The sequence below is a fragment of the Syzygium oleosum genome, unplaced genomic scaffold (assembly GCF_021117445.2).
Source record: "Syzygium oleosum isolate NSW1041296 unplaced genomic scaffold, Sole_v2.1 Sole_v2.34, whole genome shotgun sequence".
In the NCBI taxonomy this organism is placed as follows: domain Eukaryota; kingdom Viridiplantae; phylum Streptophyta; class Magnoliopsida; order Myrtales; family Myrtaceae; genus Syzygium; species Syzygium oleosum.
This window is the reverse complement of record NW_026607518.1, coordinates 436,866-452,592: the sequence shown is the minus strand read 5'-3', so window position 1 is coordinate 452,592 and position 15,727 is coordinate 436,866. Positions and strand designations below refer to the sequence as shown.

General features: G+C 38.2%; 1 protein-coding gene across 1 annotated transcript; it reads left to right on the top strand.

Moving 5' to 3' along the window:
• Positions 1-4,563: 4,563 nt before the first annotated feature.
• LOC115685691 (presequence protease 1, chloroplastic/mitochondrial-like) lies at positions 4,564-15,478 on the top strand. Its single transcript, XM_030610778.2, has 19 exons — positions 4,564-4,893; positions 5,029-5,212; positions 6,690-6,864; positions 6,949-7,081; positions 7,198-7,268; positions 8,331-8,414; positions 8,698-8,788; positions 9,212-9,732; positions 9,853-10,017; positions 10,092-10,310; positions 10,395-10,522; positions 10,826-11,015; positions 12,510-12,593; positions 12,666-12,763; positions 13,690-13,954; positions 14,035-14,197; positions 14,279-14,459; positions 14,588-14,659; positions 15,137-15,478. The coding sequence occupies exons 1-19, from the start codon at positions 4,599-4,601 to the stop codon at positions 15,276-15,278; spliced, it is 3,261 nt and encodes a 1,086-aa protein (XP_030466638.2). The 5' UTR covers positions 4,564-4,598; the 3' UTR covers positions 15,279-15,478.
• Positions 15,479-15,727: the final 249 nt, after the last annotated feature.

The window sequence follows — 15,727 nt, the reverse complement described above, 5'->3', positions numbered from 1 at the left end:
TATGATTGTTACTTCTTTTGATTTCAGGTGGTTATAATTTGTAGCAATTTTTCATGAATGATTGAGGATTGAAGTTCTATAATTTAGATTTTATGTCAAGTGTTTTGAACTTTTTATTTTATTTTAAGTATTCATCTTTTATGGATTATTATTGCTATTGACAAACAAGAAACTTTCATTTTTGTTGTTGTGTTCACTTTCATTTTGCTTAACTAAAAATGAAAAAAAGAGAGGAACCTGTTAGATCTTGGAACCTGTGACAAAATAGGTTCCAAGATATGCATGGTAAGTTTCTGATTTCAAAAAATTAAGAACCTATTTCGATGGGTAAGTTCTAGCTTCCGGGTGAAACCTGTGAAAAACTTGGAATCGCTCACCTATAGTATCAATTATTTAGCGGTTGTAAATTAAGAGGGAGGTGATGTAGAGCCAAGAAGGAGCTGTAAGGAAGATGAAATAATAAGAAAAAAGAAAGAACACACAAAAAGAAAAAGAGAGAAATAAAAAGGAAAGAAAATTAAACAAAAAATATCCTTGGACAAAAATACTCCTAACATTTTATAAGATTTGATCGGTCGATGAACTCGGACGCTTATTTGAGACTAAATTAGTCACTCTAAGCCCTTATTTGAGACTAAGGACGCGTTTAGTAACGTTTTTATTTCTCTGTTTTTATGTTCTTTTATTCTCCGTAACAGAAAAAGAATAGAAATTCGTTTGTGTACGTCAGTTAATTTTCTTATTCCCCGAAATTAAAAAGTGGCCTGAGAATAGATTTTGAACAGAGACAAGAAATAAAAAAAAATCTACTTTTTTATTCTCGGGAACAATTTCTGACACAAGGTCATTCTCAAGGTGGTTGCGTGAGGCTTGACCTTGCCAGTCCTCGTCTCTAGTCGATTGTCGACCATCGACAAGATCCAACGACCGGCTAGAGGAGGAAGAAGAAGGAAGGAAAAACAAAAGCCGACCGCGCAATGGCCGACGAGGTCAAGCCTTGCCGTGGTTGGCCTCGTTATGACCAGGCAAAGCCAACTTCGCGGTGGCTGGGCGAGGTCGAGCTTTGTCAGGAGCTGGCGAGGCTCGCCCGACGTCTCTGGCCTGTCGTTGGCCATCACCGAGGCTTGGCGACCAACTAGAGGAGGAAGAAGAAGTTCAAAAAAATTAGAAATATCTTAGAAAATTATTAAAAAAACAAAAAAAATTCCACGTCACAAATTTTTTTACGATCGTACCAAACACTTTTATGTTCTTTTTCTTTTCTAAGAAAAGAAATTTTGTACAGTTACCAAATGCGATCCTCTGCTCAAAAATTCGTCTAGAAGATAGAAATAAAAAAAAACTATTTTTGAAAATAAACTATTTCCGGAAACATAAACATTACCATACGCACCCTAAATTAGCCACTATGGATACTCTTTTATGAAAACGGCTTCACTTCAGACCCTTAAATGGAATTTTCCCTTTACTATCGACTACAGGCCCCATTTATAAAACTTAATAGCTAGTGGCAATTTTACTTTATTTGAGTAAAACCATTTTTTCATTAATGATTTACCTATAAATAAGAGAGCTAAGTTGTAAAACATAGAGACAGTTAGTAACACCATTCATTATAACTTCGGTAACTTAGGGTCTATTTGGTAACGTCTATGTTCGTGAGAACAATTTCTGTTCATAAATAATTTTTTTCTATTTCTATTACTTGAACGAGTTTCTGAGTAGAAGAACACATTTGGTAACTGTATAAAATTTCTATTCCTGGAATAGAAAAAGAACAGAAATGCGTTTGGTACGACTCTAAAAATTTCTACTCCCAATTTTTTCATGTAATTATAAAAATGTCAGTAGATACTTAACAATTTATATTAGGATAAAACTGGACTAGAAATAGAATCACAATATATTATGATAAAGAATTGGATGGCCTTAATACAATTATAAAGAAAATTACTCCTTATAGACAAAGTAAATACTAGATTGTGGTCGAGGAAATTGAAGTTTAATGTTTAGGTTTAGGATTTAAGGTTTGGGGTTTTGGGATTTTAAGGGTTTGGGGTTTAGTGTTTCGAGTTTTAGGGTTTTGGGGTTTCGGTATTTAGGTTTTAGGGTTTGGTGTTTCAGATTTTGGGTTTAGGGTTTTAGGGGTTGGGTTTTGGGGTTTAAGATTTAGGGGTTTTAGGTATTCGGATTTTGGGTTTAGGGTTTCGAGTTTTAAGGTTTTGGGTTTAGGGATTTAGTGTTTAAGGTTTGGGTATTCGGGTTTAGGGTTTTAAGGTTAATGTTTAGGTTTTAGGGTTTCGGGTTTAGCACGGAAATATCTTGTTAAAAAGAGAGAAAACTAATCTTGTTTCTCTTTTTATTCCCGTGAACAGAAAAGTATATTTTTTTTACTTCTTATTTCTGTTCCAAATCTATTCTTTGGCCACTTTTCTATTCCGAGGAATAGAAAAATTAACTGACTTTGTATTCCGAAGAACAAAAAATAGAAAAACAGAAACATTACCAAACAGACCCTTAGAAACCATTAAACAAGCCCCCTTGTAAAACCTAAAAGTAAATTGGTAATACTTTGACAGTAGTAAATCCATCATATCATCTGACAAGTTACTAATAAATAAATGCGACTGCTCGTAATATTGAGCTACTATTCATAATCTACGAGGTATTTAAAAATGGTATTATTTTGTTAGTATATTACTGACAAGTAGATTGGGGAACTAGTAAATGGAAGAATGGGTAACAATCTAATATTGAACTTTATAGTGGTAACATAATGATATTGTTGGTAAGTTATAATAATTAACCGGCACTACTAGAAAAGGATGTATGCATTTTCCATCCGAACGAGCGGCATAATTGTTATTTGAGATAATGACACAAATAATTCATGATTTTTGGCCCAATGTACAATATGATCCATAATTTTTTAATTTGTTTAGCATTTTCATATAGTACAAGGACTAAATTGAATATGTAACAAAAATTCAGGGACAATATTGAACAATTTAAAAGTTCGGGAACAACACTGTACATTAGGCCAAAGTTAAGGGACCTCATTAGATAAATTGAAAGTTTAGATATTACATTGTACATTAAATTAAAATTAAAGGATCATTTGTGTTATTTTCTCTCGTTATTTTAGCGGTGACTTACTAAAATATCAACTAGGCCAACAAGTTGCAGGTCAACTTCTTATTACCTATGAACCAATTCCAAGAGAACATGCTTTTGTTATCCTCTCTGGCTTGTTCTTCAAGAAAAAGCTAAGAAATGGAAAAAAAAAAGGAAAAAGAAAAAGAAAACGGAGAGGTCTTAATTAAACTATGATGGAAAATAATATTAACAAAGCAATTCTCAAAACAAGCAAATTGTCATGAATGATTGCTGAGAAAACTTCAATGCCCTTTTCTCGATATAGGTTTTGGCCATTTTGACATGAAACGTACACATATATCTCCCTGTCTCTCCACACCAATTTAAACCTCTTAACTTCTTCAAATAAATCCGCAAAATTCATGTATATTCTTCAAATGAATTCTCGTCTTACAACGTGTTGCGAAATAATGCCGTGATTTAGAAGATAACAAAGATTATAATAAGGAAATTCATGTCAAAACAACGTCATTTATTAAAGCCACGTTGGATCCAAGTCGATTACTTTGCTTGCCGTTGTACACTATATAAGCAATTGCGTAGAATTTTGGAGGGAATTGTGACGGAGAGTATATTTGTCAAGAAATTTTGGTGACACAAAATAGGCCTTATTCCCTAACGAACTCCCAACTTTAGGTCAAATTCCAATTCTACTTCAACTTTTTTTTTCTCTAAAAAAAGGTCAATAGCTTTCACTCCAATCTGAAATATGACCCCTTAGCCTTTTCTCCAAAAATCGCCACCAATTTCTTTAAGGTAATCAACATGGGGAGGTTGCTGTTAGTGAAAATATTGATGAATATGCATGTTCTGATAATGAACCTATGAGCGGCCCTAATGTCCACAATTCTAAAGAAACCAATAGAAACTTCATGGCCAAAGGTTAACGAGGGCAGGTTTAAGACCAGAGTGGAAGTTTGTGATTTTTCTGCCAAAAATAAAAGAGTTCAAGGCATAATTGAGATTGGACCTAAAGTCGAGAGATTTCAAGAGAATCAGGCCCTAAAAAATGTAACTTTTTGATGCATCACTGGCCATCGTTTCGGTCATACTTTTCCACTCTAAATTCATCTACACGTGTCTTGTCCTTTAAATTTGCTGAACAATCTAAAATATTCAAATATCCATTCATTTATATTTTTTTCCCCAAATGAATCAATCCCCTTTTTTTGTTTTTTCTCGAGATTTTTCCCTCAAATTATTCTGGGCAAAAATCAAGCTACGCAAACTAATTTTTTTTCCTTCTTTTGGGGTCGAAAAGCTACGCAGCCGAGGCAACTCCCAAACCACCAGTTCTCAACTCATTTCCCTCCCAATCCACACCATAAATGATAAAACCCACCCCCCCGCTCTCCTTAGGTTTTTATCCTTCCTTCCTCGTCGCCTTCATCATCGCTCGCCCTCTGCAACAACCTCCAGTTCGCTCGCGAAGCGCCGTGTCGATGGAGGGAACGGCGCTCCTGCGCTCCTCCCTCTCCTGCGCCAGATTCCTCTCCCGCTCCTCTCACGCCCGCCGGCTCCACCGACCTTCCTACTCCTCCTCCTCCTCCTCTTCTTCGTTTGCTCGCGGCGGCAGTCGCCCGGTTAACGGCGCCTCCCGGCGTCCCCCGCACCACCGGCGGTGCCGGTTTCTTCCCTCCTCGTCGTCGTCTTCTTCTTCTTCTCCGATCAGGTTCGGCCGGAACTTCTCTGCGCTCTCTCCTCGCGCCATCGCGACCCCGACTCAGCCTTCTCCAGGTAAAACTCCGCTCGCCGAGTCCCGCTCCTCCCGAGCTGCTGCGGTGGATGTCGCGCGCTTAACGCCGCGGCGCTGCTGGTGGTCTGTAGTTGGGTTGGCATTTGGGTTCTGACTGGTGCTTGGGGGGATTGCAGAGGTTGCTGGTGTCCAGGACGGGGTTGCCGAGAAGTACGGATTCGAGAAGGTGTCGGAAGAGTTCGTCAAGGAGTGTAAATCCGGGGCGGCTCTCTTCAGGCATAAGAAGACTGGTGCCGAAGTGATGTCCGTGTCGAACGACGACGAGAACAAAGTCTTTGGGATTGTTTTCCGGACCCCGCCGTGAGTGCTCTTTATACCGAGTTCTATTTGGCATCCGCAGAGGGGGGCGCGCGGTACTTTGGAGTGGGTTAGCAGTAGCTAAAATTGCCAAATCTATCGTTTTACTCCATTGGTTGAGTTGTTACATGGAGTTAATATGAGAAGATTGCGTTGATGATTCTGTGACCTTCTTCTCCTTTTGTTTTTTTTTGGAGTTGTTAATTTCTTTAGTGGAGTCGTTGCCTTCCATTTTATGTGTCTTTTCTCATATCTGGCTATCATTTCATCCACCTCTTTTCATCATTACATACCTTGCTTATGGACAAGAAGCTTGTAGACAAGAATCGCTTGCTCCACAGAAAGGTGGATATGTAAAGGACGATCCTTTACATATAGATTAGGCGTAAACTGTAGATGGACTCCTTTACCTTTTCTTCATTTATGCTTGTGCATGAACTTGTGTAATATAAATATTAAATTCTAGCAGGTACGAGCTTGTCAGGTTACCTGGTTAACTGGATTATTAGTTTATGTGTATTTGTCTCTCTGTGATTCCTTCTTTAAATATCACCCCGAAAGAGTATTGGTGGTTTTTGCTGACAAGTCTTGGTTAGAGTGTCGAAATTATGGCATGTTGATGGATCATTCTTATTCATACTGTCAGTCCTATTCCAGCACCTCAAGGAAAATGCTACAGGATATAGGTAGGGGAGTATAGTGACGGGTTGAGATGTCCTGTTGTTGTGATCATACTTGTCAAAATCTCCTCTGCTGTCATGTTTGGACCAGGGGTTGCCTTTGAACATTATTCTTTCTTAGTTTTCTGGTGTTTCCAACCAGAGAGGAGTATTGCTTGATGACATTTAATTATTTTATGGATGTCGCTTATATTTGGCACTTAAGATTTGTCGAGCATAGTTTTAGGTCAATTTATATAAAAGATCCCGACTCTAATGTTACGAAACTATTTTTAATTAGGCAAGGGATGACAGGGTGAGCTAAATTACATTTCTCATATAATGCTACGGAAGGCTTCTTGTCAAGATTCTTTTAGGGCACTACCTGACAATAGAATCCCCTTTAGTTGCCCATTTTGTGGTCCATTTCTTTGATTAGTTGAGATTCAGTGATTCTAACCTCCCCGCTAGACATGGTATGGCATAAGAAAATCTAGAAAGAAGTTTATAGAACTAGATATCTCCTGGGCCATAAGCCATAGGTGGAAAGATGTGGTGGATAATGTACAAAACGGTTTTAATGTGCCGTATCTTTTAATTGAGGCTTAACCAAGGGTACCCTTTTTCTTCCTTATATTGAAATACACTAGCAAAGAAGAGAAATAAGTTCTTTTTCTGTTTTTGAATCATGTCAGTTGAAATTTAATTTGTTCTTTAAGTTCAAGGTTCTGGATGATTGTCATATGTGCATTGTCTTTTCCTTTATCCCCTAACAGTACTCAATATCTTACAACCTTTGCTTTACTGAATTCTTCATGCAGAAACAATTCCGCTGGTATTCCACATATTCTTGAACACAGTGTCCTGTGTGGGTCCCGGAAGTATCCTTTGAAAGAGCCATTTGTTGAGTTACTGAAAGGCAGCTTACATACTTTCCTGAATGCATTTACATATCCTGATAGGACCTGCTACCCTGTTGCTTCCACTAATATGAAGGTGAGGAGTAGGTTGTTGATACTTGAGATCTGTTCAAATGAACCTAGTGCTGATTCTGATGCTTGACCGTTGTGATTGGAACAGGATTTCTATAATTTGGTTGATGTGTACTTGGATGCTGTCTTCTTCCCTAAATGCATAGACGACATTCAAACGTTTCAACAGGAGGGTTGGCATTATGAACTCAACAATCCTTCAGAAGAAATTTCTTATAAAGGTTTCTATAAATGATGTGCAAGTGAAACTCAATCAATTGAATATAATCTTACTAATAGTATAGGTTTTTACTAATGTGCCTTCTTGGTAACTAATCGAAGGTATGCTGAATATCAGGTGTCGTCTTCAATGAGATGAAAGGTGTCTACTCCCAGCCTGATAGTATCTTGGGTCGAGCTTCACAGCAGGCAAGTTTTTTTGTGCATTGTATACCTGTAAATTCAGAAGACTATTCAATCTTCAATCTGAAGCATAGAACGTCTTGGTACATGTTGGTATTTTGCTTTTCGCTTTGCATATCCTACTGTCTTTTTATATTTCTGCCAGGTTTTCCAAGTCCGAGTATAGATGAAACATCTAACAAACGTATTCGCTCTAACAGACCAATGTGCAGTCTCTCCACCCCTTATTCATTTTTCCACTTTCATTTTAAGATGACCGGAGATGTACTTATTTGACTGTTTTAAATTCAGAATGTTTTTCCTATGCTGAGAGATAGAGCAAAGCTAAAGGATAGCTGTTGACTTATATGGAATGTAATTCGTGATTTAAATATCCTGGCAGATTCTATACATACTAGGATTTTCTATATAGATGACTTCTTTTCCCCATGTATAGCAGAACATTTTGATATGACTTAATTTTTTTTTTTTTGGCCAGAATATGGCTGTAGTTTAGAGCTGATTAATTTGTAAGACCTATGTGAAAATTAATAAAAAAATAACCAGTATATCCTTTGAGGTGTTTTAATGAATTTTATAATTGTTTTTCCTGATATTTGTGTAATTTCTTTTCTTAATGTATCCCTGGTGTCTGAAGTCAATTTTAGCACCCTCCTTAGTTTGGTTTTCGGGCTAGAAGGCATTTAAGCCCTTAACGCGCCATCATATTGACATCAACATCCACTAAGTTCCATTAATACGATTTCTTTTTTTCCCTAAACTAGAATCTGTTTGACCTGCTTATGGAGAGCAGATGACAATTTTATTCGGTCCAGTTGGTTTTATAAATTCCTGAATCTGGCTTGATCCTTTTTTCTATGTCTATAAATATTCTTCATGCTGTAAACTCCCTCATCCTGTTATTGATATTATTGCTTTTGAGACCATCATATTTTGGCTATGCGGCTGACACTACTAGCATGCTAAAGATTTAATTTGTTTGAAGGCACTCGATTGTTGATCTAAGTTCACTAACAGTTGGCATCTAAATCCACACCTCATTTATCACCTTACCGTAATATATGGCAGGCTCTTTTTCCAGACAATACTTATGGTGTTGACAGCGGAGGCGATCCACAAGTTATTCCTAAACTGACATTTGAGGAATTCAAGGTTCGCACTTAGTTCCATTTGTTCCCTATTGATTTTGTTCCGACCCAATTAGTGTTTTTACGGATGGAATCATGATGCTACTGCTTGTAAGCTTCTATAGTGACAAACATTTACCTATTTCATGAGAGTCAGCATCATAATATAGTGAACCTTCTAAAAGTTTGAATGCCTAGAATGGAAAAGAATGAAACTAACCATGGTAGTGATTGCTCTGATGATGATACTTCTAAAGGATTTCTTCTATTGGTCCCTAAATTCTCTATTTCTTTTTTGAACCATACAGGAGTTCCATCGCAAGTATTACCATCCCAGCAACGCTAGGATATGGTTTTATGGGGATGATGATCCAAATGAGCGCCTACGCATCCTTAGCGGTAATTTGACAATTTTACTCATGCTATTACTGCAAGTGCGATGTATACCTTTGAATTAGATATCGACTTTTCTATCTCATGTCCTAGAAGTAGAATAGCTCTTTCTTGCTGAATGATATGGTAGTAGAAGCTGGCAAAGATTACTTAGCAGTATTGATCTCATTGTCGTATGTCATGGAAACTGGATTTGGTTTTTAAATGGTGTTAGGCAAAGGTTATGCGCACTAAATAGATCAATCATTTCTATTGTTTTATGGAAAAATCTGGTGTGTGGTTTCTGTTTATATGTGCTTTGAATTAATTGTTCAGTAAATTGCACTGAATTTTGTCTATGTAGGTCACTTCTAGGAATGGTAATGCTTAGCTAGTCTTTTTAAAGTGATGATGGTGATGAGCAGAGAATCTCACAAACCTTTATTGCAGAGTACCTTGACATGTTTGATGCAAGTCCCGCTGCAAATGAATCAAAAGTGCAAACCCAAAAATTGTTTTCCAAGCCAGTTAGGATTGTTGAAAAATACCCTGCTGGTGAAGGTGGTGAGTTGAAGAAGAAGCACATGGTATGCCTTAATTGGTTGCTGTCAGATAAACCCTTAGACTTGGAGACTGAACTTACGCTTGGGTTTTTGGATCATCTCATGCTGGGATTTCCTGCTTCTCCGCTGAGGAAAATTTTGTTAGAAAGTGGTCTGGGGGAAGCTATTGTTGGAGGTGGGATTGAGGACGAGCTCCTTCAGCCTCAGTTCAGTATTGGTTTAAAGGGTGTTTCCGAAGATGACATTCCAAAGGTACAAGAATTGATTATGAGTACCCTGAAAAAGTTAGCAGAGGAAGGTTTTGATACAGAAGCTGTAGAGGCATCTATGAATACCATTGAGTTTTCTCTCAGAGAGAACAACACCGGATCATTTCCCCGCGGCTTGTCTTTGATGCTTCGGTCCATTGTAAGCAAGAAGGCTTTTTAATTTTCTTCCACCTTTCCATTTCTTGCTGCTGGATTTTGCAATCGTGTTTAGTTATTGTCTTCCTTGGTTCAATTATTTGACCTGTTTCCGTATCTATAGGGCAAATGGATATACGACATGGATCCTTTTGAGCCACTAAAATATGAGGAGCCCTTGATGGCCTTGAAAGCAAGAATAGCCAAGGAAGGTTCCAAGGCTGTTTTCTCTCCACTGATAGAGAAGTTCATCTTGAACAATCCGCATCTTGTTACTGTTGAAATGCAGGTATGGAACTTTACAGAGTCCATAACGCTTCCATATTTGACATGTCAGATTGTGACAAGCATCATCTGTTTCAGCCTGATCCAGAGAAAGCTTCCCGCGACGAAGCTGCTGAGAAAGAAATTCTAGAGAAAGTCAAAGCAAGTATGACAGAAGAAGATTTAGCTGAGTTAGCACGTGCCACGCAGGAGCTACGTTTGAAGCAGGAAACTCCAGACCCACCAGAAGCTTTGAGAACTGTCCCAAGCCTTTCTCTGCATGACATTCCTAAAGAGCCTATACGTGTACCTACAGAGGTCAACCTATTTACCATGTTAACTTTGTGATGCCAAGCTATGTATCATATTGCCAGGCTTCTTAACATTCACATGGTAATGCAGGTTGGAGATATTAATGGTGTGAAAGTTCTGCAACACGATCTCTTCACAAATGATGTTCTTTACACTGAGGTTGTGTTCAATATGAGTTCTCTGAAGCAAGAACTTCTTCAATTGGTACCTCTTTTCTGGTAAGTTTTATTAAAGAGAGAGCATGTTATTCTCATCACTTCATAAAGATGGTAAAAGTTAACACAGCCGCCAAGACTCAGATAGGTGCTCAGGCTTGATTAGGTTCTATTCAAATCTGATATCATCATGTGTTAGATATGCCTTGAAAGCACAAATAGAGAAAGTATTCTTCTGCTATGCTGTTGATCTTGGTGGCTGCAGTGATCAATCTAATATACATGTCAATTTCTCTTTGAAATGCTTTCTTTGTCAGTGAACGGGATTTTAATTTGATTCTTTTGCTGAACTTAACACTCTTACAGCCAGTCGTTGCTGGAGATGGGGACAAAGGACTTGACTTTTGTGCAACTTAATCAATTAATTGGAAGGAAAACTGGAGGCATATCTGTTTATCCATTAACATCATCAGTTCGCGGCAAGGAGGATCCTTGTAGCCATATCATTGTCCGTGGCAAAGCCATGGCTGGACACACCGAAGACCTCTTCAATCTGGTATATTGGTTCTAATTTTTTACTCTTTGTGACAATGTGCTTCACTTCCGTGCAGTAGATAATTTTTACTGGTTGAAGTGCTCTTTCTGGTTGGCCTATAGTTGCTTTGAATGCTTGTCTAGTCTTTGCTTTGAAAGCTCTTGCACCCTGAGGCATGCTAGGTGTCAGAAGATGTGTGGTTACCTGATTAATAAGGTCACGATGATAGCAAGAGCCCCAAATATATGAAAAAAATGAGCTGTCCTAAAGTTACAAATAATGTAGCATACAGAGACATACAAGGAGAGTTCTCAAATTTTTATAGCTTTTAGCCAGTTTGGATTATCCAACAGCTGTGCATTTTCTCTTGTTATTTGTAAGAGCCCTTTTTGGGTGAGGCCAAAGAGGAGGATAACTGATGAAGAGGTCAGAAATTTAAATGATTTTATACTTGTTAAATTAGACAACAGAGGTGGATTCATTTGCTGTGCGCTGCAAAAAGTAGGATGCGTTTGATTCCTGTCTGGATTTTGGTTGGTTTGGAAATAGTGAAACACAAGTGCCTATGAGGGAGAGGAGTCTTCTGTGTTTGTAATTATGGAACAATAGTCAAACCCTTACTCTTTCAGTGTAGTGGAAAATTATTGGCGGATGTAAATTCATTGGTTGACAATGTGGATGCTTTGTCCTGTAATTTAGCCCTTCTTCATATGGGTTTGCAGCTGGTTCATGCCCTAGAGGGATTTCTCGTTACATATAAAGACGAAAAAAAAAAGATGATAGCAGAGGTTGATGCTACTAAGTGGACAAAAAGCAGTCAATCATGAATTTGTGATGCGCCTCCTCCTCTCTCTTACTCAGCTTTATGAGTGAAGATTGGAGGGAGTGCCTAAAAAGAGAAAGGATAGTTTCTACAAGAGGACCAAACTAACGGCATATAAACACGGAATGCTGCATGCAGATTGTCTAAAATTGGTTCTCATCTTCCAGAGGATATCGTGGGGTAAAGCTATTAGAGTCGGGCTTGGGATTGCTCCTAAGATCATAGAAGTAATGCTGAGGGGGCCCTGTTGCCTAAGGGGATTGGGAGAGTCTTTAGTTCAGTAAGTGTCTCGAAGAGGCTTTCTGGCTATGCAAGAAATGAAAGGGTAATCCTTTTTGTTATGTATGAACAAAGAAGGAGATCCGTCCATCTATCCCTCTTATTTGAATCTGGAGATCTGACAAGTTGTCTGTTTCATTTGACATTTGATTCTAACATTTACAGTTGACTGGAATATGTCCATAGACTTGATTATGCTCATGCCAAGGTAGCCTTGTTATCTTAAAAACGTAAGTGAGAAACCTCAATGTTTGCCTGTTGATGTGATAAGAATGGATTTAGTTTATATGTTATTACTTTATTATTCTAATGCTCATTCCTCCTTGGGCTTTGACTTTTGCTAATACTTTTTTTATCATTTCAGTTTAGTATGTAATCTTGATAAATGGCTTATATTTCTATTTACCTTTAAGGTTAATTGCACTCTTCAAGAAGTTCAATTTACGGATCAGCAGAGGTTTAAGCAGTTTGTGTCCCAGAGCAAAGCAAGAATGGAGGTAGATTTTTATTAAGATGGACAACGCATATCACCATTTGTGAGTTTGCTCAGATGTGGTTTTTATGCACAGAATCGACTGAGAGGCAGTGGCCACGGAATTGCAGCTGCTAGGATGGATGCAAAGCTGAATGTTGCTGGGTGGATTTCTGAGCAAATGGGTGGTGTCAGGTGGTGCAACTGGGATTTTTCCTTAACTTACTTCCATCCCGCGGTTCTGTCTTCTTATTTGGCTGTGTTTCTTCCATTCTATTAATCTACACTGAGAAGTGGTAATGATAACGTATATAATAGAACAGCCAAAGAAATCTACGAACTGCATTTGAGTAAATAAGAAAACACCTTTTACACAGAGATTGTATGATTTCATTCAAAGCAAGATATTCTCATCCTATGACAGATTGAGCAGTGACATAAGGATAAAAGGTAGAGTAACTTGGAGGAGTTTGATGCTGATAGACACTCCATTCGTTGAGTTTAGTGCACATTTCCTAAAATCCTGACTGATCGCTGATTGCATTTCTTTGAGCCTTAGCTCATAAAAGTTGAGGAGCTACAGTCCTTTCCTGTGAGACTAGGTATAAGCCCTTCCATGGCCTTGGATGGGAGATCATGCTTTGGCTGTAAATCTACCAGTATATTCCTCCTCCTCTTGACTTTCTGAACCACAAAAATCCCATGATTGCAGCGTAACATATATGTGAATAATCTGTACCTTCTCTAAATTATTGACAAGTGGATACTATTCTAGATATGTCTCGGTTTTTGAACTGCTTTCTTTTGTTTCTTTGCCTGGAACATGGATGGACGTGCAGCTGTTGATTGTATGTGCATCATCTGTAACTTTTAATTTGTTATTGTGTTGGAAGTGTTCTTTGTTTTTTTGCCTAATTGTCCCTCACCATCCCCCCCCCCCCCCCAAAAAAAAAAACAGAAAAAGAAAAAGGAAAAGAATAAAAAGAATAAGCGTACATGAGTTGCAATCTTTTTCCTTCCCTTCTGCATCAAGGATCTTGTAGTTGCCATAACTGCTGTAAGAAATTTGATGTTAAAGCTATTGTCTAATGGAAGTTATGGCATTCTTATTATACATTTAGTTACCTGGAATTTCTACGAGATCTCGAAGAGAGAGTTGATCGGGACTGGGATGGAATTTCTTCATCTCTTGAGGAGATTCGCAAGTCATTGCTTTCCAGGGATGGTTGCTTGATAAATATGACTGCTGATGGGGGGAACCTGAAAAATTCAGAGAAGTTTGTCAGCAAATTTCTTGATATGCTTCCCAGCAATTCAAATATTGGGGCCAATACCTGGAGGGCATGCCTTTCTCAGGAAAATGAAGCTATTGTGATACCCACTCAGGTTAGAATCACTTGTTTGAGTAACTCTGTTGGCCTTGGCTTCTTTTCCGACTCACTGACATATGACCTGGCACTCTGCAGGTTAATTATGTTGGAAAAGCAGCTAACATCTACGAAACGGGATATCAACTTGATGGTAGTGCATATGTCATCTCAAAATACATTAGTAATACATGGTTGTGGGACCGTGTGCGTGTCAGTGGTGGGGCTTATGGAGGTTTCTGTGACTTTGATACACACTCAGGTGAGGCTTTACATTGTTATCTTGTTGGCTACATATATCTTTGCTGGAGCTTTACATTAAACTTACGGTTTTCATACCCAGGAGTCTTCTCTTTTTTATCTTATCGAGATCCAAACTTGTTAAAAACACTTGACATTTACGATGCAACTGGAGCTTTTCTAAGAGAGCTGGAAATGGATGATGATACCCTAAACAAAGCAATTATTGGGACCATTGGAGATGTAGACTCTTACCAGTTACCTGATGCCAAAGGTTATAGCAGGTATGCTGATGGCACATTCTGCTTCCTTTTGTATTTGTTTGCTTTCATTCAAGATGCAGGGGAGAAAAGAGTAAGTTAACTTAGTTATTCAGTATTTGTTGTAACTTGTGATTGATCCTTTCTTTCAGCTTGTTACGGTACCTCTTGGGAATTACAGAGGAAGAGCGGCAAAGGCGGCGCAAGGAAATACTGTCCACTAGGTAAAGATTTTTTTCCATCTTCCTCCAATGAGAGTGGAACATTTTTGACTTAAATCCTGCTGATACTGTCCTGGGGATACTTGTTTAAGATTCAGATGAACAGACTACGAAGTGATCATAGTCATAGTCAGTGCTTCATTATCGTTTGGAAGAGACCCTCCAATCAGGCGGTGTTCTACTCATGAAAATCTTTTGCAGTCATAAGTTTTGAAGGTCTATACATGCACTTGAATGAAAATAGTTTCAGTAGTATCAATAGCCAAAACGTTAAACAATTGAAGAATCTAATTGCTAACAGGAAAAACCATGATCTTTTTTATGACTGATAAACTAGGTTAAAATTATCATATACTTAATTAATGTAGCAGGCCAGACTCTGCTGATTTTCTCGTTACCATCCGGGATCCATTGCTTGGCATGAGTAATTTTCACCTTTCTTCCGATATTTTCTTTTAACCTTCCCTTTTTGTTTCGCAGCTTGAAGGATTTCAGAGATTTTGCTGATGTAATTGAATCGGTTAAAGATAAGGGAGTTGTGGCGTCAGTGGCATCTCCTGATGATGTTGAAGCTGCAAATAAGGAGCGTCCAAACTTCTTTCAAGTGAAGAATGTGCTTTAAATGGATACAAGTGGCACAAGACGGAAAGGAAGGGGTATGTTTTTACCCCATTGTTATACTTGCGATGCTTGTAGGATTGTTTCAGTGTTTCTGTCGCATTTTAAATCAAGTTATAACAGGCAATGCAACGAGGAGAGTCGATGTAACGTGACTTTGTATTCATACATCTCAAGTAAAGGAAAGGCGCATATTATACCTTTTGACACCACTGATTGTGAATTCTCTTTACCTGTTTTAATCAGCTTTGTCTGGTAATTATTGTGATCTTTGAGTTTAAGAACATAAGCAAGGCGGGCCTAGATATTCCGATAGAGAGATTGGGCGGAGTTGTACTCGATGAACAAAGAGAGATTAACACTTTAACACCATTCAGTTCAATAAAAGAAATGCTTATGACATACTTGGAAAGTAAGTGAAGTGAGATTACAGGCTTGCAAGGGGCAACATAC

Excerpts from the sequence above, each read along its gene's own strand:
- LOC115685691 (XM_030610778.2), top strand. The coding sequence starts at position 4,599 with ATGGAGGGAACGGCGCTCCTGCGCTCCTCCCTCTCCTGCGCCAGATTC. Across the intron at positions 7,269-8,330 it reads TGGGTCGAGCTTCACAGCAG|GCTCTTTTTCCAGACAATAC; the intron begins GCAAGTTTTTTT and ends AATATATGGCAG. Across the intron at positions 10,018-10,091 it reads TTGTTACTGTTGAAATGCAG|CCTGATCCAGAGAAAGCTTC; the intron begins GTATGGAACTTT and ends CATCTGTTTCAG.